Here is a 25,722-nt window from a genome sequence, read left to right as displayed (position 1 = left end):
CAGCCTCTGAGCTACCTCTTCCTTCACTAACAATTTGTGTAGCCGGCTGCATTTTAATGTAAATTCCTCCTCGAGTACAATAAACTCTTCTCCGTGGACTAAGAAAACTGCAGTACACGGCGGGTTTGTTTTCCTGCAGCTCTGCACGCAGTGGAGTGCAGCCTGTGAAAGGCTCTCGGGGTGTCAAGTGGTAAGATCATTCAGAAGATTGCCATTCATGTGAGCCCTACACAGGTAATTTCTCTCAAATGCTCCGTCCGCGACACTCCTTTTCAGGGGGTTACATAACGCCTTTCACATTGTCAGGCTGTAATGGTGGGCTTACATAACACAAATTTTATATAGTGACTCAATTTAAAAGGTAGTGATTTCACTCAGAGGTGGCGAAGTTAGTTATTCTGACACGCAAGAGTCTCTTGTTTCATTTAAGGGTCTTGGAGGAGAAAGAATCACGCCAAGAGAGGTTTCAAGAGTGGATCATCGAAGCCTCCTCGCTAATCTTCTGCACTCGAAAGCATCAGATGTCACTTACACAGCCTTTCCTTTCCAGTCAGCCGCTGGTGATGCGGATGGTGGAGAGGAGACAATTGTAAACACATTAGCCACCACAGTGTATCCGCAGAGCAGTGAAATGCTCACTGATTCAGTGAGAGGAGGAAATGTCACCATTTGCATACAGTTTTTCTTGGTAAATAGCACGACTAATGGTAATTTCTTTCATACAAGATTCCTCATTTACATGCCAGCCATGCCTTTTGTCTTCCAATCTCCGCCAATAATTCAGACGCCTGATATCATCAACATGCCAATACACTCAACTGCCTGTTTCTCCCCTCCCGCTCCTCTGTAGAGCAGCATCAGAGGCAGTGATCCGGCTGGCGCACCATGCATTAATAATTATATGAATATCACAATGCTCCTTGTGCACTTTGTGTCGCTCGGGGTGAGAGGAAGTGTTTGCGCTTCCTCCCGCGCTCGAGCTGCAAATTAGCCGCGTTTATGATTGGATACTGGTGCGACCGTTCAAAGCATTTTGCGAGGGGTGCGCATAGCGTCAGATATAATCACCAGAGAATCTCAGCCCGCCGCTGTGTGTTTCCATGTTTGGTAGTTGTTAACCTGTCTGGTATCCATAGCAACACAACGGAGTTTGGTGCGAGCAGCTAAACACGGCTTGGAATAAGCTTTTAATGAGATTCTGATACCAGAGACGCTGCAATGCTGACCCTATCAGAACTGATTTATTGACCATGCAGGGGAGTTGGTTCGGGTGCAGAAGCACAAATAAGCATTAGGTGCTTACTCATACTCATCACACACGAGCAAAAACACACACACACGCATGCACACACACGCACGCACACACACGCACGCACACACACACCAAACATATGAGAAAATACAACAACATGGAGATATAAACATTCAGCTACACATGCATGCGCTCAGACACACGCAAGCGCGCGCTCACACGCACACGCCAAACCAAATCCTTTTTCTTACTGCCTCTAATCAGCGAGACAGCGTTTTTTTTTTTTTTTTAACTGTGCCTCTCTATGAGCTTGACCCAAATTCGTTGCCCCTCTCACCCACCACTCGAATGTTTAGCTTGTCACAGAACATTCATAATTAATTCCTGTTGCTTTAACATAAATAAATACATGAAGTCATTTTCCCAACTGCGTGGCAACCCTCTATTTATAGCCGCGGTAATGATTTATTAACGTCCTCATCAGGAATCAAACACTCACATTTGAATTTTACATCTCATTGACAAGCCAAATGCCAACATCCAGCCACAAAAAAACGACATGTCTTCCATTTAGACAGAAAGCTGTTGAGAGTAATTCTGATAATTATACCCACCAGGGATATGCTTACTGCAAAGGCAATTTAGTTTGGTATGGCTGAGCACCATAAATGCACACAGCCATAAGGACTTGATTCACTAACTGACAACTGGGATGCTCTCTGCCCCGTTAGAGCATGCCTTCAATAATGGATCCAGGGGATTTGCAGTCTGCTCTCGACTACCTGGATGTCTCTCGTTGTTTTGGGTGGCCTACTTTCTAGCCCTGCTCACCACATGAATAACAGTCTGGCTTTGTGCTGCAAAGCCCAATTCCATACTGGAGACTCTGCTCTCTGCGTGGATGGTCTTCCCTTCGTTTTGGCTCTGCACAGGGGGCCCCCCCATTACCAGGCTTCACGGCTGACAGATAAAGAGGTTGTGACACATTCAGCACAACCAGCTCTGCATGTGTAAGAGCAGGTTACTCATAGTCTGGAAAAATCTGAGGACGTCACTTGAGAAGTTTCCTTGAACATCATTTGTTGAAATTTATGTTTATATCTTTCCTGCTGTCTCAAAATTGGAAACCAGGACTAGGAATTGACTAGCAAAAAAAATCTGAAGGTCTTACGTTGCACTTTCTGATCCAAAATTTAGGACTGGGACTAAAAGTAATTTTTCTTAATTTAAGACAGCGTCTTCTATCTTGGCCAATACCAGGAGATGGCGCTCATGCAGAAACAATCAGTGAGATGAGATGTTTTGTTAACACGTATTAGAAGTTACTATTATTGACAAAATACCTTTCTGTGACTGACTTTGTGCTGTTGCAGAAACCACTGTCCTTACAAGTGTTGATTTGGTATATTTCATGGTATAATAACTGTCAGAAAATACCACGATTTAATGGCGTCACGGTACTGAGCTATTACCAATATTATATAAATATCAGTAGCAATGGCCCTTAAAGGAATGAGAATAGAAGGGCTATGAATTATAAATTCACAAAATATTACGTGAAACTTGATATAAACTTCAAATATATATTGGTTGTTAACAGCAATACAGAATAGATTCAACACCTTCATGGTGTACATTACAACCGTATAACCATGTATTGTTGCAACACTAATCCTAACAACTTTTCGTTTTTGTTTCTTTTTTTGAAACAAGGAAAATGCAGCTTTACATGTGTGAAAAATCTGTCAGAACCAACAACATATGCAGTAATAAATCTAACTTTGATTGCATTATCTTCATATGGTGAGATCATTGCGATACATGTCATGGAGAAATTAAAGATTGTTATTGCGGATAGCAAATCACAAACACAGTTTCCATTATCAAGATACTGGTAAATTGGGAAAATCCATAATGTCCTTAAAAAAAAGTGAACAAGTCCAATTTGCACTCCGATCGCCAAATGGTTTGTTTGATTTTCTCTTAAAAAGATGTTGACTAAAAAAGTCTTACTTGTGACAGAATGAAAAACTATTTTGTATAGGAATAACAGTATGTTTTAGTGCCATCTGAAAAAAAAATACAGTGAATCGCAATTATTCTTGCCAGAATTGTCGTGAGATGAAATTTTCATACCGTCCCGTGCCTTCACAATTCTGAAGCCACTTAATTGTCTTGAAGGATCTCGATGTAATGACAGCGTGTAAAATCTATCTTGTATTTCAAATTATTGCCGAGCTACAATAACCAAGAGATGTGTTCATTTTGTGACAGTATTTCCTGAGACTGGGTGACATTACAGAAATAGATTTCCTCCCCTCCAACAGGGAACGTGAAGGAGAAGATTTCATGTTCTCCGTGGAGAGGCGTGACACAGCCTACTGCAGCGGGTTACCAACATCATTACAGTGTGTGCAACACTGAACAATACATGCAGAATGTGGCATGTTTTGTCAAACGATGTGGTTGGATTGGGCTGATATGATAATTTCACGCAGCTGAGTCAAATTAACTGCTATTCTAATTTGCATACAATTTTGTGGGACAGACGAGTGGCTTGTCTGTGTTTACTTAAAGTCTGCACTGTAACTGGCATATTGGTAAATAGTATAAGATTTAAGCTATTTATTGAGTGATTCGTCTACACTCATTAAAAAGTGTATTTTCTGCTTTTTGTTACTCCAAGCCCGAACTATCAGAACGAGCTTGAATAAAACATCATCATAGTTTCTACTTTTTGTCTGTGAGTGTTGTAAAACAGCGACGTTAGACTCTCTCAGGCTCAGGTGATCATACCCTCTTCATCCTGAGGGATGTTCAACAACTATCTTCAAAATAAAACACTCCAATCTTCCCTTTCTTTCCACTGCTTGTGACCAGTTTTAGCCTTTTGCCTCCAGTCTGCCTCTGGTGCGATCTGTTCAAGGTTTCAAGCATAAAACAAGTGATAGGCGGGGGAATCTCACACCGAATTTTCAGAAGACTGCACATCTCCGAAATAAGTGTCAAGTCCAACTCCCATCAAGTATTGTTTTTTTAACAGAGTGACAGGAGGATTAGAGGCTGCAATTTTCATTGTACCTGCTCAAGGCTGGAATACAAAAGTTCTTGTAAAGTGAAGTTAGAAGTAGTTAGTCACTACTGATGATACTTGGCAGGATGGCCTCTGTTTAAGAGAGCTTGTGGGTGCAGGAGACATCTTACAAGAACCTAAGTGGTTTCCAGACGTGTATTGAGTAATGTAAGTTTTCATGACATGACGTTCTCCTTTAAGCGTGACTGAATCTCGTGGGTGTTCTACTAGAAGGTCTCTGTGCCTCCAGGACATTTTTCCTGGTATTTTCATCCTTTATTCAACACGTATTAACCGCGAAAAAAAAGGTTCAGTTGTGGTCAAAGATGCTGAAGAATAAGAGAGTCCTCGAGTTCAGAGACGGCATCCTTTACATCTGTCTGCTAGTTCCTTGTTTTTGCGACTTTGTTAACACTGTTATGCACATTGCCGAGTTGCCTGGCGGGCGTGGGGTCTGTTTCAAAAGTCTCCAGGCCGGAGGACCGCAGGATTTGAATGCTGGTGACTCTCACACTAATTAACATCAGAGTGTCGAGCAGCTGAATGAGCACATGCAGGTGCACGGGAGGCTGTGTGATCTTTTGTTGCTGTTTTTGCATGACTTCCCTTAACATGTGTTTGAATGGGAAAAGAAAAAAAAAACCAGAAGGGTGGGGGTGGGGAGAGTCACAGGTGTGGAAAATAAGGGGGCATCTAAACAGTATTGAGTTAAAGAAATTTCATTCAGTGCAGTTACAACTTCCGCTACAGTACCACACAGCAAAACAACATCGGGGTCAAACAGCCACCTGAATTGTTTTGGATTATCGCCGGCAGCTGGCATCATATCATCTCAGTGTTTTCATAAATCTTTTGATATTGGACGACCTGGGGTGAGGGAGATTATTCAAACCTGTGTGGGTGTTTCGCCACATCTGCACTTAGCTTCTAAGGTGCTTTTTAAAGTGTGGATACAGTGGGACTCATTACATTTAGCCCCAAACTGTTCATTCACATGCAGATCCATGCACACTATTGTTGTATTTTTGTAGGGATCTTGTGAGAGAGTAAATACATATTGGCGGAAACAGATGGGAAGGGATGTGTGTTTATACTGAAAACTTAAGTAAGTAGGCTGAAACGTTGGATATAATCGCCTCATCTCACCTTAACTAGAGTGCAGAAGCATGTCATCGAGACATGCAAAAGCACTTCTCACCAGCAGCGGCCAGGGAGCAGGTCGGAATGCACCCACTGAGGCCATTACGCCAGGATGCTGTGGTATGAACTTTTAGGTGAGCGTTAGTCAGGAGCTGGTGTGATGAAAGAGTTAACTGCATAAAGGGGAAAGATAAACACATTACTGCCTCGCTAGTCGCCGCGAGTAGCATAATGAACTCCTAATCACTGCTGAGGGTGTAATTCATCTATGAAATCAGCAGCAAATTGAGATGGGGAAAATCAGTTTCTGATCCATCTCATGCCGTAGCTTAGCAGGAAGGATATTGAACGGCGTGCCTCTCAAAAGGTTAGGAGTAACACTTTCCTGTCAGCATCGATATTCTGTCAGTGGAAAACTTCCCCCTCTGCGCCGTCTTGTAACCGCGGCCTGGCCAGCAGCACGCATGGCTCGTGAGCCCGACAGATAAATGCATCTGTATTCTGCCCGCCACTGCCCAGATAAGCAATGACTAGCACATCAGGTCAAAATGTCAGATTCTCAATCAACTCCAGTAGCACCCGGTGTCAAATGCTTTGTTGAGTAGAGCGCAGCTGTCAAGAGATGGAATGTGTTGAATCAAACTTCTATTTACCCCCTATTTCTCTCCGCCTTCCTCCTTCTCCAGCTCCTCATCCTCATCTTCCTCCACCTCCTCAACACACTTGTCTCACTCTCCAGAATAAAGCACAATAGTATGTATTGAGCCCAAGGCATGAGAGCTGAGATAATGGCTTCTGGAGCTGCTGGCACCCCCACCCGTATCACTCCTCAGGCATTCTGGTGCTTAACATCAACCCCTTCCTCTGCCTTTATGTGCCTATTTCTGTCCGTGGTGGTCCTAGTGTGGGTTTCTATGCACACTGAAGCCATGTGAATATGAAATCAAAAGAAAATGAACCCATAACTTATACAGTCTCGAAATATGTGTGTGTGTTTGTGTGTGTGTGTGTGTGTGTGTGCGTGTGTGTGCTGCCTTTATGTACGGTTTGTGTTTGTACAAATGTGCATGTGCGCATGTGTTTGGACCAGATAAAAACACGGCCGAAGGAATGAAAGGGACGTTTGTGAGAGGAGGGAGAGAGACAGACAAAGAAAGAAGGTTGGTGAGAGAGAGAGAGAGAGAGAGAGAGAGAGAGAGAGAGAGAGAGGGGAATGACTCACCTTCTCTGCCGACTGGGCTGTGCCAAAGAAGATCGGGATGAAGGCCAGCCAGACTATGCAAGTGGTGTACATAGTGAAGCCAATGGGCTTGGCTTCATTGAAGTCTTCTGGTACATCCCGAGTCTTGATGGCGTAGATGGTGCAGGTCACCATCAACAGGATGCTGTAGCCCAGTGAGCAGATTATCTGCAGGTCTGTGATGTCACACTTCAGCACGCCTCGGGCCAGCATGGGGTTGATCGTTTTCTGCTCATCGTAGTCGACAATGGTGTTTGGAGGGTCCACTGCGAACCACACCAGCACGCCCAGCAGCTGCACGCAGATCAGACTGGAAGTGATGGCGATCTGGGAGGTGGGGCTGATGAAGCGCGGGGCCGTGACCGTCTGCTTGCCCTGCTCGAAGATCCTATAGATGCGGTTGGTCTTGGTCAGCAGTGCAGCGTAGCTGATGCACATGCCCAGGCCCAGGAAGATCCTCCTGAAGGCACACACGGCTACGTCAGGCTTGGCGATCATGAGGAAGGTGATGATGTAACACAGGAAGATGCCAGTTAGCAGCACGTAGCTCAGCTCTCGGCCGGACGCCCGCACGATGGGCGTGTCGTTGTAGCGTACGAAGGTCGCCATTACAAAGATGGTGGCGATGATGCCAAGCATTGCCAAGAAGACGGGGATAATTGCCCACGGCGAGTGCCACTCCAGCTTGACTATGGGGATGGGCTGGCAGGCGGTCCTGTTGGGGTTGGGCCTCATGTTGTAGGCGCACAGTCTACAGGAGGTCTCGTCGTACTGGTATTGGTAGCCATCACACAGCTCGCAGTGCCAGCAGCACGGCATGCCCTTTACCCTCTTCTTCCTCTCTCCTGTTTTGCAGGGCAGGCTGCACACAGAGATAGGCACCTCCTGCTCCCCATCTGGCCACTGAAGCTCCTCCAGCTGGGAAAGAGATGACACACAGCACAGGGAGAGAGGGTTAGCAAACGATAAGCAAGAGCTACCACTGAACATGAGAGATAATAAATATGTTCCAATAAAACCTATTAAACCAGCCACTAATTACTATATTTAGCTTCTGATGAAGTTACATCCGTAGAAAAAACAAAGTGCAATGAAATCTTCCCAAAAAAAAAACCAACCAAAAAAAAACCGATTAATCTAATACACTAAAACAGCTTCCTTGCCAATTTCTTGCAGGGATTTTCTAATACTTGAAAGTAATTGAAATCACCATGGCAACAGAGCATACCTTTGTTCGGCGAAATAAAAATAAAGGAATGTGAAATGCAGAAGACATTATGTTTTAATACAGGAGCCAGTGAGGTATGAAATATGTGATGATAAGGAAGGAGAATGGGATTTGGGATTGCAAAGTGCCTCTTTTAGACTGTGCAGAGCCTTTTCTATTTATGATCTTGTCATCAGAATGAAAAGTGCAGTATACAGACACACTAAAGTAGTATTGAAAATTTCACTCCAAAGATGGCCCAGAGGTGTTCAATGATTTAGGCCCAAACTATAGTCTTAACATACAAGTCGGCTTTTTAAAAGGCCATGAAGAAATGGAATGTTTTAGGACTCTTACGTATTCTGTTAGGCCAGTCAAAAAGCTATGATAATGCTCTGGGCTGCTCTTTTCGATTTAATGTGAAAGTGTACTGATCCATGACTTTAAAGGGCTGCAGAAGATTAAAGATACTCCAACACGGTTTAGGCAGTTAGACAACAAATCAGCCGAGAAACTAAAATAAATCACTTGGAGTCCAACAAACAAAAAGAAACGGGAGAAAGCAACACAATCTATTGCTTTGATTATTAAACTGATTTTATCGTCTTATAAAACTGTGCGGGTGTGACAGATTTAAAGGTGCTTTGAGACAATGAGTGTATAACAGCCTACATTAAAGTCAAAACGGCATAGCGTAAAACTAAATTATATTGGAAATGAACAGGAATTCATTTTGGTGATACATTTTTAGTGTGCATTATGCCTTGATGTGGAGTTAATTAGTGACTCGAAGGCACCCTGTGGAGCTTCAGGCGTCTAGTAGCACCATGGAGCAGTTTTTTTTTTTTTTTTTTTTTATTCTCTATGAGTGTGTCTGCCTTGTTTGTCTCATGCATGTTCACATGATGTTCACAAGGCTGCACATGCACATGACACACAGTTCTGGCAAGAGTTTCACACAGTAATAAGTGTAGAAACACAGCGAGGTGCCAGCAAAGCCAGGGAAGAAGACTGCGTGCTAGAAGTCACCACTACAAACAACACACGATTTTAAAAACACCTTTGCAAATGAGAAATGTGATTATGCGTTACACACATTTGTAAGGGGAATGTGGTTTGATGTCGGACATCAGCCATTACCATAGCAACCAGACCGCCGTTATAGCAAGATCGACATCATTAACATGGTTTAGCATGAATATTAGCAGGGGCAGGGACAGAGTTCACTTTAACACAAGTTCTGCTTGGGTATTGAGGAGCTGTAGAGTTTATTCATTGGAAGACTCCATGTACATTTACTGCACTGGACATCTTCTCAGCCAAACTTGAGGGCACAGCTACCGTTACTGCCTTGTTTCTTACAGGAGCCACGCTACTCGTATAAGCCATACACTGGAGCCAATGGTTTTGCATTTTGGGAGACATTGCTTCTACGGCTTATAAAACTCTCTTGATGAACGACTCGCAGATTCTGCTATAATCAAAAGTCACTGTCCCATTTTAGCAACAGCTTCAAATATTATTACGTTTGAGCACATAGTTAAATAATGTGTTGAAACATTCAGTAAGCATTTTGGCTAACCAGTGTTGTCAGGAATTGACTTATAAGAACAAGAAAATATAAAGATACCAAGAACTGAAGAAATATAAAAATACCAAAGTACACTTGAGTTGGGCTTAAGACAGAACTTCGTTAACAAGAAATTCCAGGGGTTATTAATCGGATAGTTTGACATTCTGAAATTACAATGATTTGTTTTCTTGCAAAGAGTTAGATGGTAAGAATGACACTAATTTAATGAATCTCCATTAAATATTTAAAGCTAGAGTCATCAGCTGGTTTGTTAAGCATCAAGACTAGAAGCAGAAGGAAACAGCTCACTTGGCTCCAAAAGCAAACAGATCCCCATACCAAGGTGTCTCCTCATTACTCACTAATTAGTCTTTGTCGTCTGTTCAGAAACAGCCTGCTGGCTACCTAGCGACATCATGGTGACTGTTAGGCTCACGAAATAGTCTGACATATAAAGCCCACATTGGTTATTGTACGGGTTAAACAAACAAGATATATTTGCTTATCAGTGAGCTGTAGAGCTGCTGGTTGGCCTTTTTTTTGTCAACTTGTTAAGCTACGCTATATGTGTAACTTCATATTTGGCATAAAAACACGAAACTTGGTAATAAAGTAAATAAGCGTATTCCCTAAAATGCCAAATTATTCAAAAATGTATTGTTGCTCTTCACTGCTCATCTCAATCTATAAATATCCAGCGGGTACAAATATCACCACATACAATGTGAGTGCAGCTACGGACACAAACAGCAGATACAGAGCTTCACCTTTGCAACACATGCGCGCGCACACACACACACACACACACATATCCACACCTACAGTGTGTTGTTTTTGCTGTGTGTACCTGTATGACGAATGTGTTGTTTCTGTGGTGTCCGGACAGATTATCATCTGCCATTTATCTGGGGGCATGAAGGTGCCATTTGTTATTTGGACAATGAATGGTGCTCTCTGGAAAACCTCCCGATTACACACAGTGAGGAAAACACTAATGAGACCAACAGCTCTGTTGCCATGGAGACAAGAAGCAAGATTTTTGACACCTTGGACACATACCATAGTTTTCGTTTTGTTTTCTGCTTTGGTTGTTAATTTTACACATAATTTGAGCTTCTGCGAGCTGGAACGACGCTATATTGTACTTCTCTGTCGATGATCGCAATGTGCATCCCGATGCTCGTTCTAGGTTAACCTTTAAATGAAACTGCTCTTTATGTGTTACTGAACAAAATAGCAATTGCATTGGAATATAATTGCGCTGTAACAGCATTTGGTTTGTAATCACACTAAAACAGAATGAAACACAAATCCCCAGCAACAGACTTTGTTGCACCTGTGCTATCAAATCCACTGGGTTGAGTTTAATTCTTGTGATCCAGAGAGCCATTATGCAAATGTTAACTCATCTGTATGTAAATATCATGTTTTTTTTTTTTTTTTTTGTAATCTTAGTTACGGAAAAAAAAACCTAGAAATCTCAGCTCAGGTTTCATGCTATCACGCAGCATGTGCAATTTCAAACCATGTTTGCCTTGAAATGAAATCAGTCTCTTTATTGTCCACATGAATCACCCAGACCCATTCTTGCGTTGTGACAGTGAGATCTATCACCGTGGCTACAAACCAACACCTTGCTCTTAAAAAAAAGCAGCTCGGCAGATGTCCCCATCTCTACACCAAACACTCATATTAGATCGTATTTTTCTGTATGTAGATTAAAGTTATCTAAATGAAGAATCCATGTTCTCATCCCATGGGTTCTTCTATCTTTTGCATATGCAAAAATATTACATTTTTGCACATTTTTCGTTACCTGCAAATCAACCAGAGCTTTCACATTATTCATCTTGCACTCGTGGGTGCACCTTAAATTACATCTGACAAAAATTGTGATCATAGATTTAGAGTTTCATCGTGTACACTAAAACCCGCAGGAAAGCTACAAAGCACCCAGAGCAACATGGGAGGTGTGTATTTAGGTGTCAGTTTCCGACAACATCAACATCTTCCGCAGCTCTTCGGCTGCCAAATACTGAACATATACGGTCTGACACTTGGGTTAAAAACATGTTCTTCCTCTTCCTCCCACTCTCTTTCACCGTCAGCCCTCCAACCTATGCAGTGGGAGGAGAGCCATCTCCAACAACGGAGAAACGTCGCTGTCTTACTTATCTTACTCCTTTTAAGTCTTGAACTCTCCGAGCTCTTGCTGGTGTTTTTAGTCCTGCCTCAACACCCTTTCACAGGTGGAAACACTTCAAACTTCTTTTTTAATAGCATATGAAATGCAACAGACTAAAATTATTGCATTCCAGACCCTCTTCACACACTGGTTTTAAAAAATCCTCTGTCAGCTTAATTGCATGCTTTCTTCAAGCAAGCCGTTGGGACATTTGATAACCTTCGATAAACCATGTTTCAATTATGGATAGAAATAATTGTCTTATTAAATGAAGTCTAAAAGTCTCGAGGACTTACATTTGTAGGCAACTCACTGACTGACTGCGTGTGTGTGTGTGAACATGTTCCTCGAAGAAAATATTAAACTTGAAAAATTGCGAACATTCACCTTCTAAGTAAAAGATTAGCACTTCCTTTTTCTTGCTAAATTGCACAAACAGAATCATTTTTTGCATCTAAAGTACATCAATTATACTGAAAGTAAAACACATCTGCACCTGAGCTCTCTCTGTATTTGAGATGCAAATAATGTGCACCCCCTCGTTGCATAAGAGATTTCAATCTTTGAAAACACAGGAAGTATTCATGCTCATAAATGTTAAGCATCCCTCCGTCTAGACACCCTGTTTTGATGCGAGCATTTAAACATTTGAAGTTCTGTGACTGTATTCTGTATTGTCATACCCTGAGCTGAAGGGTCTCCACCCACTGTCCTACCACCTTGTACTCTGGGGTGGAGGAGTTGGTCATCTGGAACTGGAACAGGTCATAGCGTCCTGGAGCATCGCCATTCTTGTTAAACACAACAGAGGTGCCGGCACTGCCTGTACAGAGAGAGAGAGAGAGAGTGAGAGAATGTAGCAAAAGGACAGCAGGGTAGAAAAATGTTAGACGCTGCTGTGACAAGGTACAGCATCCCTTCTAACAAGAGAAAAATATGTTCTCCTAACCTCTTGCCACGTACTGTGCGGTGGCCCACATGGACAAAAGCACAGCAGCTTGTTTGCAAAAACCTCCAAACACAATGACCTACATCTCGAACCTTTATGATAATCACGGCAGAGAGGCGTGCTCCTAACTGACACGCATAGCACTTCCTCACCTGCTTCCTATGCATCACTGCAGCTGCACACCAGCCGCTGGAGGAATGTATTTTAACATGCAAAACATAATCAGCTATGTGGACTCTGAGCTCGGCTCTAATATTAGAAATTCACAGCGATTCTCGAATGCACGCCTCCTCGGTCGAGCATCTCCGTCATTCAGTGGACAACAACGGGAGGTATAGGGAGGATACACAGGTCAGCCAAAGCATCATACGGTCCCCATCTGCTCTCAGTGTGCAGCAGCCTGCCTCAAGCAGTGCCCTGAAGAGTTCACTAATTAGCTCAGAGAGGACAGCAGACACCTGAAACATTAGGTATGAGAAAAATTGTTGTTTAAATATGTATTTATCTGAGCTCTCGAGCCTGTCAGTTGTGTCCACACCAGTATATGTTGTGGATGTGTGCTCAATTATCTGGGCCTGATGGCTGCAAAGTGTCTGCAAGGCAGTGTGTTAATGCAGATGTCAGTCAACATCAGATCTCCCGCGCAGCAGTGAATGCTGAATGGCATTAATGGGAAAATCGGTTGTCCTTTATTTTATACATGAGGTCTGCATTGTTGATGAGGTCATTTTTGTCATCCGACAACGCTGGTAGAGAATGAGAAACTGCTGCATTACACGTCCATTCACCTTGGCACCGCATACAGTGGCTCACGAGCACGAGTGGAGATACCATTTTTGAAATGGGACGGGGGGAGTCTGATGACACTTGGCATGGGAATTAAGTACTTTAATAGCTCTGGCTATAAAAAGTGTACGGAAAGGACCAGTAGCATATGTCCAAAACACTTTTGGGAACATGTTGTCTTTTGTATCTAGAACAGAGCTTGTGGCTTTTGGATGGAAGGCCGTTGCACCCTTTCCTTAGTTTTCAGCCAGAAGGGAATTTCATCTCCCTCCAGTATTTTTTTTTCCAAGGACATTTGTCATTGAACATTCTACAAAAGTTTCAGGCTGAAATACTCTTGTAAAGCAAGAAAGGCAGAGGGAGCAGGAGAAAAAGCCCATTTCAGGCGACAGACTAGGGGGCCGTTTTCATAAAATACTGTAGACAAGCACCCAAATTTTCCTTTTTGACTTGGTGACACCGCTGTGCAGTACAAATGTCAGCTCATAAGACTTTAAGTAGCCATTTCCATGTTGATGCTGAGCCACAAATCCCTCACTATATGCTGTTATGCAAAGCGATGGCACATATATTCCACATTAACCGTACAGAAATGGCACCACTAGACTCGTCTGACCCATCGCTCCGTTCCATTTTAAAAGTGGAACACTAATTCGTAGGTATCCATGTGTGTCGGCAGAGAAAATGAAGCAGGAGGGGTGTTGGGATTCTATTCAAGCACGCTTGTGAAGCCTGTAGTGAAAACTGTCTTTATATGAAAACCAAACCAGAACTCAGTGGGTGGCAGTCGCCGTCCTGTCACTTCTGCTTCCTCCAAACAGACAGTAGACTTGTTGACACAGTGTATAAAGATGTTGACAAGGTATTGACTCCTGTGAGCGAATGCTGTGACGGGGTTACCATTCTTTCTCCACGCCCCGGCAAAAACATCCGCAAATAAACAAACACTCAGAGTCATTCAGCATGACTGATTGGGCACTTGGCGCTCTTCAGCTTTAGAGCAAATAATTAAGTGGCATATCTGTGTGCGCAGATAAAAAGGCATTCGAAATTCCTTTATATTTTCTATTGACTGATATTTTCAGGGGAACAAAATGGTCTGTGTAGACGCTTTAGCGAGAGCACTGTCTAAGATGAAAGATTTATGCATTTGCATGTGGCTCTGAACTAAGACATGACAAAAGTGCACTGCTGCTGAGCTGTGCCGAGCAGTGTGGGTGGACTGGGGATCCACTGCTGTGTTTCTCTCGCATCATTATTCTCTCCTTTTTTTTTTCTCCACTGCCTCTCACTCTTCAGCTCTGTGACTCCGGCGCAGTGGGGAGATCAACAAAGGAGGCTTACACTCCTTCGCTCTCAAACATACATTAGCAGTGGCACATACACAGGATAATGTGCGTGGCTGCGGTCTAAATGCAATAAGGGGCAGTGAGATATGCCTGAGCCACAGCACAACATCCTTTGCATGCCAGTAGTGAGGTTTGAGAGTATAATAGCAAGACAAGGCGAGGTAGAGGAGATGGAGCAGGTAAGGATCGTATTTTCGGCTCAGGTGAAATGAACCTATTTCTCCGTCGCTGCCTCACTGAAGTGAATGTTTTTCGGAAGCTGCGAAAAACCATCTCGAACCCAGACTGTCATAGAGATTGGACAGCAGATTCTCAATCCCATGAAAGAGTCTACACTCACTTAAGGTCTCCTTCGAATCTCAGAACTGCTCAGGAAATTGCATATATTCTGCTTCTTTAGTTCTACCTTAAAATCCCAGGGCTTCTCGCCTGCTGGAACTCTGCACTGCTGCCATAGCGACAGAGTTATAGAAAGGCACAAAGCTCTTTAGCCTTTAGATCACTGACTGAAGTCTGTTTTCACACATTTTTGTATAAGTAATTTGTTTATTTGCCCTGTTAAACATGATTAATGTGTTGCTTGTGCCAGTCAGCAACACACAAAATGTGCATAGGGACTAACCTTTTAATGGATCAGAGCGATTTTACAGTATTCATGGGTTTAATTTACAGTCTGTTTAAGGATAATCAACAAAGCCCAACAGACCAAAACCAACATTGACTTTATCATTAATCGTCCGTGTTTGATTTATAGCCTAATAACTTTCACTGTTAAAACACATCATCATCGTCAAACCAGTACACTCTGTAAGGCCAAGCAGTTTCTTTTAATTCTATCAAGCCTAATCCAATATCAAATCAATCTGTGGCAAACTGTACTCACTTTCAGATATCAGCCACTTAAATATGCCTGATTTTCCAACACAAATGTTGAAAAGAAAACCTGACACCATAAATGAATGGAGTCTACTCTGAGCTGAAAAACATGTTCCATCAAAGTTTAGTGGAAATATTTTCAGTAGATTCTGTGTAATCCTGCGGACAAACCAACACACAAGAGTGAAAACATACATTGCCACAGACGTAAAAACATATTCCTTCAATATTACGGCTGTCCAGTTTGAACTGATACCACGTGGCCGAAGTATCTGCAATCCCAAACTGAAAATAGTCCCAAACAAATGTGCTATTTGCTCCTGTTTGAGTTAGGTTTACAGTCCTTTACTGTTTAAGAAACTTACTGAGCCTCTTTAAAAAAAACTACATTTTGACCTGTTTCAAAACATCCCCCTGTTCAGTGGGAGGTAATGGGCTTAGGGAAGCTACAGATGGTGGTAGGAGAGTCAGAATGTATCGGCAATAACAAAAATATAGATATATCCTCAGCCTTGCAAGAGATTTCAGAGGCCGGTTCCAGACCTCTGAATCACTGCCCACATATTCGGTTTTTCAAATAGGTCAGTGTCATTGGCTGGAAACTGACCAAGCCAATCATAGCTTAGTTGGCAGGAATGCTAATGGGGAGTGGAGTCATCTTAGTGTGCTGGAGTCAAACAAACAGCTATGCCCATGAAAAAGTGACTGAAATAATGGCTACAGTTTAAGCGTGGATAGAATTAATGCAACTGTACAGCTGTTGTAAGTAAGAGTCGGTAACTCTTAAACGTACAATATGTAACTTCTGTGCTCAGGGGACAAAACGAAAAATATTTGCCAGAGTGTTGTTTCAGGTGTGCCGGGTGGAGGAAGGAGGCATTGCCACTATCACTGCTCAGTGTCGACGACAGCCATCCCTACAGGAGGAGTAAACACCTGTCGTCACAAAGGATTCTGTTTCGATCTGGAGGAAAGAGTCCAGAGATTACTTTATGACTTTCTGAGTTAAAAAGTGGATTTATCTTCACTCCTGTTTATCGACCAGACGGCAGCAGCGTCCTATGGAGATGACCTCCATTGCCAGGTGTTTATATCCTGTAGTGTTGGCTGCCGACTGGAGTAGGAGGGGAAATGTACTTTTTCTATATCAACTTTGTTGTGACTGCTGAATTCACTGAAAATTCACCTAAATTTAAATACATAGACACGTACAGCCTTGGTGCGTGCCGCTGCCCGCCAACGTTAGCTTGCAGCTTGTATACAGTAAAGTAATCTTGATGTTTGGGGAGAATAAACACGAGCGATCCTGCAGTCAAACAGGCTTTGCTCGTGGTGAACAGACAATTAAACAAAAGTCGATCTGACGTGTCAGACCTTCTGTCATGAAGCTGACATGACTCTAGAGAATATAAAGGTTACAACATACAATAAAATTGGGTATTTTTAGTCCATAGCTTTGAGTTTATTGTAGAACTGAGACCACATGGACAGAAGGGCGGGATTGAGAGATAAAAGTGCAATCACACATCTGTCTAATCTTGTCAGAGCCGTGGTTGATGCCAAAAATGCCTTAACTGCACAAACCAATCGCTCAGCTCAAGGATCAATGAGTCAGGCCGACTAACTTTTATATATTCAACTAAACAACCCCTTCCCCCCCTGCACTTTCTCTGCTACAACACAATGGAGAAGGGGGATTGCGTCTCCTCCTCAAGTCACCCACTGGATCTATCCCAGTAAAGTACATTTAAATAAATAAAACACACACTGGAGAGTTATTTTAATGCATCAGAAAATGACAATGAGCCAGGTCCACCTCCGAAAGTAGGCCACTTTTGTGAGCAGATTGCGCTGATTCTTTACTTTTAACAGCTGAATCTTATCTAGAACATTTTGTGAAGACACACTGTACTTCAGAGGAGCTTCTAATGATCAGAGGCTGACATACATGCCGCCACATTTGTAATGACAAGGGCCTCTCTTGTTCTAAGCTCATCTCCCATTTGGCTCTCTTCCTCCACTCACTTTCCAGGGCAGTTGTCATTAATAGCTATTTCCATTAATTGTTAAGTATCTTCCACATCACTTTTCTGTCCGGGACTGAATAATGTAGAGGTTCAAGTATGGGCAGACTCATAATATATCACTTTGGCTTAAAATATTTCATAGATCCAGAAAGTGTTGTGACTCTTTGAGCTACGAATGAAACTGAATGTAGATTTAAAAATCGCAGCCAGCACACAAACTGCCTATGATGAATAAAACACAGCAGTATCCACAGTATCAGCTAACTTGCCTACTTTTTAGTATGAACCTGAGATGACTCTGGCTCCTATATCCTACTACTATCGGAATGAAGTTTTAAATTCTTCACACATATGTTGTATGTACCCTTATTGTTTCAGATATGGTGTCATTGTGGGCTTTGGTCTGCTCTGTACATGCCGCATCTACTGCATGTCTGTCCGTCCCAGGAGAGAAGAAACCCTCCTCTGAGGCTCTCCTTTCCTATCCCTGCCACAAGGGCTTGTTTTTTTTTTTGTTTTTTTTTAGGGCATTTAGGGTATTTAGGGTCAATCACAGTTGTACAATGTACACATTATTAAGCCCACTGAGTCAATGTGATTCTAATTCTGGGCTATATACAAAAAAAATGACTTGACTAGAAATTGACTGCAAATTAGACTTAAGTACTTGAGTATAGAGTAGTGGTTCAGTAGTGGTTAGGGTTACACAAAGACTGAATGGTAAATGGCATTTATCTACCGACTGCTGAAAACGCATTACAACACTTGTCACATTTACACACACACTCTTACGTTGACGGCAGCCGCTACCATGCAAGGTGCTGACCTGCTAATCAGGAGCGATACAATGCTTCCTATCCAAAGCACCGCACGACATTTCTCTGCTCAGCCCTTCTCTCTCTCCCTCACACACACACACACACACACACACACACATACACACAGACCAATGAATAGCCATCGGGAGCAATTTGGGGTTTAGTATCTTGCCCAAGGATACACTGACGTAAGCCAGGGAATCCAGGGATCAAGTCACTGACTTTCAGATTAGCGGCGACCTGCTCTACATCCTGAGCCACAGTTGCGAGACAGCCCTTATCACTAGCTCTCCTGATGTTTAATGAGCTCACACCAGACACTCAAGCATGTCAGGGTTCGCTGTATTTTAAGCTTAATGCCAACATTAATAGGCTATAGTTAGCTTGCTAAAATGTGGTTATTTGGGGCAATCTTTGCATAGAGCTTGATGAGAAGATTGATGCCACTCTCCCATGCCTGTGGAGAAAATCAATTACTGGCACTAGGAGACGGTAAGTTTAGCCATTAATCCAATATTTAAAATATCTGCCAGCAACTCTCAAGCTAATCAACACATTGTGTTTTGTTTGTTCAGTCTTCACGAAAATGACAATTTACCATTCTACTCTATAGGACGTTATGTCCTTAACTACATCTCCGCTTGTGCCTGGTAACTGCCAAAAATGACCTAAGTACATAACCCCTTCATAAAAACCACAACTCCTTTACACACAAAATATAACATGTTAATTAGTGAGCTTCCAAGGTGAGCCACACTTCTTCAAGTGTTTCCCCCTTGTCTTCACTTTTTATAATAAGCTAAGCTAACCAGCTGCTCGCTGTAGCTTCATATGCAACACACAGAGTGGTATCATTCTCATCTAGCTCCCGGTAGGAAAACCAATATATTTCCCAGAATGTTGAACTATTACTTTAACTAATGTAGTCAGAAGCCTCAATTAACAAAAACACAGAGAAATTAAATTTTTTCACCCCCTGTTTATAGGTGGTTCCTTCATAAGCTCATGGATGTTATATTGCTCTTATCGAGAATCATTTGATCTCTTATCGCTACAATACGTTTTGAAACAGTCTTTTAAAGTGATAACATGACTCATTTAACTATACTCATCAACAACACATCCTGTCTCTTACCGTTGAAGCTGGTGTTTCGTATGTACTTGAGCAGCGTCTTCCCTTCGGCAGTCTCCATTTGTGGACAAACGCCAGGATGATCGGGACACAAGTCCCTCTGCATGTTGTGGAGAGCGTGGGCCATGGCGTACACGGCGTCAATCACAAACTGCACCTTCCCTTCCTGCTCGTACTTGGAGTCGATCCCAATGCGCTCCTGGCCTGAGGGAAAGAGATGGAAGTGGAAGAGATTTACAGCCAAATGCACCATAAACTATAAGACATTACATCCTCTCAGTGCTGCCTATCATCCCCGGCTTCATTTTTATTCCTCAGTTTACTATTCGCTGCCAGTTAGTTTAGTTTGGATTTTGAGGGAATTACACCCAAAGGTACAATGTGGCATAGGAAATAAGAAGACACATTTAGTTCCCACATGGAAAATATCAAGCTGAGCTGTGAGACAACGTGTTTGTGTCAAATAGAGCAGACTCAGATTGAATTACTGCGGTGCATTTTAGAGTAATAGGCTGCAAAGCAAGGACCTCACTTGTCCCATCTTTAAGGTGATGGAGATCACCGTGAACTTTAGTAACATACTCTTCTACAGTGGCTTTCTGCTCTTTTATATCCTCTTCCCACTGTACTGCCCTTTCGCTTTGGGCTGCAGTAAAGGTTTTGCCTCGCGCTGCTGGTGACACTGCCTGAATACGTAATGTGCAACCTCTGCCGGGTTTGGGTTTTTGTTCAAATTTGAATGAGCTATTTTCCGAAAAGTGGCACTTCCCGGAGTGAATGGGAATTAAAACAGCAAAAATCCTAGTATTATTTTAATAATAATCATCATCATCATCGTGATCACCATCATTATCGTTGTGATTTTAATATTTCAAGCTCCCGCTAAACAAAGATGCATCAGTGAGGAAATAACAGAATCCGAGAAGACAATTTTCCCTTCAGTGATGTCTGTTCATGGTTCACATAGAGGTCTCAGCGGAGGAGCACATGGTGTTAATAGGAAACATATAAGAATGGGTCACATTTAGACTTGCATAAACTGAAGGAGGTCAAAAGCAATCTGAGCTGGCATTTCAGTCCATTTCTCAGAATTTAACATATATTTACAGCACACATGTAACCTTTTTACCTGCATTTCATTGCTCACCATATGGTGCTAAACGGACAGTCTTTGAATTCAAAAGCCTCCCGTTTGTATTTAACATTCACAAATATCAGCTCGGCTTGTGTTATAAAAAGAAAAAAGAAAAAAAAAGAACATAAAGGCAGTGGTGCAGGCTCTTCCAGTTGAATCGCAGAGAGGATAAAAGACGTTTACAGTCGTTTTATAGAGGGTTTGTGGGGCTCACGGAGTGGACGAGCATCTTCTGTCTTTGATACGCGATAAAAGACGGCAAACAGGAGATTATAAAGGAAACGAAATCCTTTAGCAAACAGTAATTTGTGTCACGCTGCCATTACCTTCATTACGTATGCAAGCAAGATTAATACAGCATCCCACATCACAGGCATCATCCTTGCAGATAATACATGCAGTGCAATGCCTGTCACACCGTTGGCAGTCAAGAGTTTAGGTAATACGAACATGCATCACTGTTAGCAACCACGCTATCATCAGTGTTACCGCAGAAATGCAAATAAGGAACGGGGGCATAAGCAGTATTCACTTAGCTGTCTGTCATTTTCCCAACCTAAATAAAGTCTACTCTGCCTCTGCTCAGTTAGTACACACTGCACGACTGTGCTGAGCTGTCAAGGTGACTGGGTTAAGGGGGAAAAGAGGGAATATGGGATTGAAGAGTTACAGGACATTAGCCACAGGAGCAGACGGTCTGTAACTGTAGCATGACTAAGAACGTGGTGCATTATTATTCTAATAATAAACTCTGCCTGTCCTGCACCCGCTGGGTAGAAACACCTGGTGTTAGACTTTCTGGCTGTGCTGCAGACATGAGGGCTTGAATTAAATCCCCAACAGCCAATCTGCAGCTTCTAATGTGAGCAAAGGGTTCAGTTCCCACTGATTTTAATATATGCATTCGAAAAATAGTGTAAAACCAAAAGCTTCCCACCTTGTTCGAGTCTGAAACTGTGTACCTGTGCATTTACGGCTGGTGTCCTCTCTCTTCGAGGCACTGAGGAGCCTGCAGTCAAAGTTTTCCTCCCAGAACTCTGCAAACCACACGTTCCTGCGATTGTTCTCCAGGGTGAGCGCAGTAAAGTATTCATCAAACCCTGGGAATAGAGGAAAGGGGAGAATGGCTCAGTTCCGGACCAATTACCGACCAATTCAAACCTGGAGGAAATGAAGCGAAACTTCTGTAGCAGTGATGTTGTGGAGGTGGAGGTGGTGTGGCGGAGGTGGCCGCTAGGTGTTGGAAGCGCACCAGCAAGCACTACTTCATCAAAATTTGACCACGGTGGTTCCTCTTCCTCTCAAACCCCGTGGTACTTTAATCACTTCTTTCATCCAGGAAATTACATTAATTAAAAAACAGGATGCATAATAAATAACGATGGGATGTAAGTGGTGCCGCAGCTTGGCGCCTGAGGCGGCAAGGTCTGGTAGGTGCTGAACAGGTTTTCTTCACTTCATAAAATCCATTACAATAGAGATGATTGAAAGCATGATGTATTAGCTCGGCGCTAATTTCGACAGGGGCTTATGTGTCTGTGTGAAACAGTGGCTCTAGGAGAGTGGCAACAAAAGGGGAAAAGAAAAAGCCTGTGTGCCGAAATTTGTTCTTTTGTTTGTGCAACTTTCCGACCCAATGTGGGTCAGGAAACGGAGCTGGGACAAAACTCCACTGCAAAATTCATTATGCAGTATTTTTTTTTTTTTTACCATTTGTTACAGAAAGCCAATTTTTCACTTTTGAAAAAGTCTGCGTCCGTCTGCGTCTCCACGCTCTCTGTTATCCAGTCATATCAGCTGAGCCGTGGGTAGAGGTGATAATAGCTAATCAGAGCTGAGTGACTCAGCTGCTTTTTCTTTTCAAAAGACCATCAATGATGCATCGAGGATTAATGATATTCTCACAGTCTCCGGAGTGTGCATTCGTCCTGGCCAAACCCTCCCTAATTAAGGAAAGCTTCATAAAACTCCGACTCTCAGATTTCCTCGATTGTGATGATGAGCGGCTATTAGGATTGTGACACTGGACGGAACGTAAAAATAGATGGTATACGCAGAGAATATTCTATTTCTGCTGTGAATTTGTACATGTCTTTCCAGGCACTAGAAGTCCCTCGTTAGCCTCCCTTTTGTGTTGTGGGTGGATTTATTTAAACTCGAGTTTTCGAGAGAAATCCACCCCTAAGCACTTAAAAAACAACTCGTAATGGTATTTCTTTTTGGAGTGTAATTACAGAAAATGTTAAAACGATCAAAAAAACCCTCCAATGCTTAACAATAAAAATTTAATTTAAGCATTTTCTCAGACGTATAATTCTGTGTCCCTTTCAACAACGGTACAGCAGAGACCAGAAATAACAATTTCTCCGCAGACAGCAGGCAGAGAATTGATATTCTCAGCCTAAACAAGGAAAGACACTCTGATGACTATATCTGCGCTGAGTGCAAAAGGTGACACAGTTTACATCTAAAGCAGCCAATTTGTCCTCGCTGACTCTAGTCTGGTCATGTGCAACCCAAGGCCAAACGCAACAAGGTCACACTTGTTCTCTGAGGAGTAAAGTCATTCTGAGAAAGGTAGAAAATTGCCGGCTGGAGTAGAAATAGATGAGGCAGGTGGAAATGTGGGTACATGAAAAAGTAAGATGGGAATATGCCATCATAAAATATCACATTAAATGCATTCATTGTCACTGATGTTTGTTTATTACCTCCGCCAAGGAGGTCAGACTCATCCGTGTCCATTTGCTGGTTGATTTGTCAGTTGGATTACATAAAAACTACTGAACAGATTTCCACTAAACTTGGATGGAAGATGGGTCACAGCCCAGGACAGACCCCATTAACCATTGGTGTGGATCAGGATAAATGGACACATTCAGGATTTCCTCTCATTTTCTTCAACACTAAAAGATAGGGTTCTTTTTCCCCCAGGGAATAATGCATGGATCTTGATGAAAAGAATCTATGAGGTACGAATGAGTACAATTTGAAGCAGATCCAAATAAAAATCCAGATCTGGCCACTTTAAGAATGTCTTAATTGAAATTGGATTAAGCTGACTTAAAGGGGACTGTTGGGCCTTTGTGAAGTTATGTGCTCTAATTCTAGTTTGTTTGTTTGTTTGTTGGCAGGATTTCACAAAAACCATGGAACAGATTTTCCTGTAACTTGGTTGGAGGTTGCGCCTCAGCCCAGAATCGACCTGCTTAACTCTTGGCGCTGATCCAGATACAGGGAGGAATCCATACAGTTTTGTTTCAATTCTTTAACATAGCAAGTTTGTCAACATTTTCATTAAGTTCTCAAGGACTAATGCCTGATGACAAGAATCAGGTGGAGGTGGAGGTGTAAAGTACTTACAGATACTTTGTTACTGTACTTCAGTTATCTGTACTTTACTTGAGTATTTATTTTACTTTTACTCCCCACATGTTGACACAAATATCTGTATTCCTTAGATCGAAGGAGTAACTGGCATTTTTCTTCAGTGCATTGGAGGGGAGTCTACAATTATTTACAACGCTTTACCTACCACAAATGTCAGTATTTGACATCCTGGGAATGAGACTGAACAATAAACTTCCTGGTGCATTTATTAACAGCTCGGACAAATCCCACTGATTTTACTGTTTAATAGTCTTTGAATCATATTAATATGACTTGAGGTTCAGTTATTAGCACAGAAATGGCTTGTAGAAAAGTCCTTCTGAGGGATATTTATTACTTTTATAGTGTGAGTACATTTCAGAGCCCGTACAACTAGAAATTGAATCAGTACTTTTACTTTTACAAGAGTCTTTTTTTATACAAGTATCTGTACTTCTACTTAAGGAAAGAATGGGCAACTTCTGCCGGTATCTATGAGTGAGTACAGAAGGGGACAGTTTGGCGTTTGCGGAGGTTTCATAATATATTCATAATATATAAAGATATTTTCAGTATTTTAGGCCTTTGTACATTGTACATAAAGTGTAAACTTGTTCAAGTGAGTCAATTATGCATGTTAATACTAAAAAGCCTGAATTGTATTTGAAAAGTTTATTTCTGAGGGGGGGTCATGAACATAGTTTCCTAAACTAATGAGTCTTTAATGAGTGTTTTACCAGTTTTGAATGATTAAATACTGCTAAATCTCCTATTAATATGATTGAAACTTAATGCAGGTAAATGAATCTTTATATAATTCTCTTTAAGGTACTTTCAGTTGCATATTTTGTTTTTTTAAGGTGTCAATAAGGTAAAATAGTGACCAAAAAAAAACCAATTATTGCAGGTTTATTTAATTATTGATGTTTGGGGTTTTTTGTAGTCTGCAATGCTCACACACAAACACACAATTTGTAAAAAAACAAAAACAAAAACAAAAAAACAACAACCTATAAAAAGCAATTACACCAAACAAAACAACAGAGTAGAAAACAATACGGTAACACAGCACGTGGTGAAGCGTGCAGAGTGCATCTGTTTGTGTGTACCGGTGTGCGCGCGTACCTTCAATGGAGGAGCGTTTGGGCAGTATGGTTACCGCTCCCACCGCTACCTCTTCGAGCTGGTGGATGGGGCTGCTCTTGGCCCCCCAGCTGTCAGATCCAATCCACAGGAAATGGCCCACCTGATTGGCCCTCTTGGTGGCATTGAGAACTCCCCTGCAAGGACATTCATGTGTGAATTTGGAGAGAACACAGGAGGTGTGTGCAATGTAATATCTATTACACAGAGGCACCGCTAGCTTTAAGCGTTTCTTTTGGACACTGCAGCTCATGGGTAAGAATTGTTCTCCGGTTTATCTCATTAAAAGGTGAGAGGCAACCACGGAGGAACTACAGATATTGTGTTTCAACTGGTACATGTTTTGTGTTATTTTTATCTTTTGTTCGACGATAACAGCTCTGTTTTCTCACACATCTACTTTTTTTTTCTTTACATTTCACCAATACATCCACCTTTGTATTATTCATCCGGAATTTACAGGCACTA

At 42.2% G+C, this 25,722-nt stretch overlaps 1 protein-coding gene across 6 annotated transcripts in view; it reads right to left on the bottom strand.

The window, feature by feature from the left end:
• The window catches only part of LOC119023090 (metabotropic glutamate receptor 7-like), a 116,847-nt gene that overhangs the window by 7,149 nt on the left and 83,976 nt on the right, over positions 1-25,722 (bottom strand). For all 6 annotated transcript variants that reach the window (XM_037104753.1, XM_037104754.1, XM_037104751.1 and 3 more), the window contains 5 exons: positions 25,237-25,391; positions 21,705-21,842; positions 19,611-19,811; positions 12,354-12,493; positions 6,688-7,623 (listed from right to left, as the gene is read on the bottom strand). In XM_037104753.1, the coding sequence (XP_036960648.1) occupies positions 6,688-7,623; positions 12,354-12,493; positions 19,611-19,811; positions 21,705-21,842; positions 25,237-25,391 (1,570 nt within the window). The remainder of the gene's footprint in view (positions 1-6,687; positions 7,624-12,353; positions 12,494-19,610; positions 19,812-21,704; positions 21,843-25,236; positions 25,392-25,722) is intronic.

This window comes from Acanthopagrus latus, chromosome 7, assembly GCF_904848185.1.
Source record: "Acanthopagrus latus isolate v.2019 chromosome 7, fAcaLat1.1, whole genome shotgun sequence".
Taxonomy (NCBI): Eukaryota; Metazoa; Chordata; class Actinopteri; order Spariformes; family Sparidae; genus Acanthopagrus; species Acanthopagrus latus.
The sequence above is the reverse complement of the archived record's forward strand: the minus strand, read 5'-3'. Positions and strand labels throughout refer to the sequence as shown.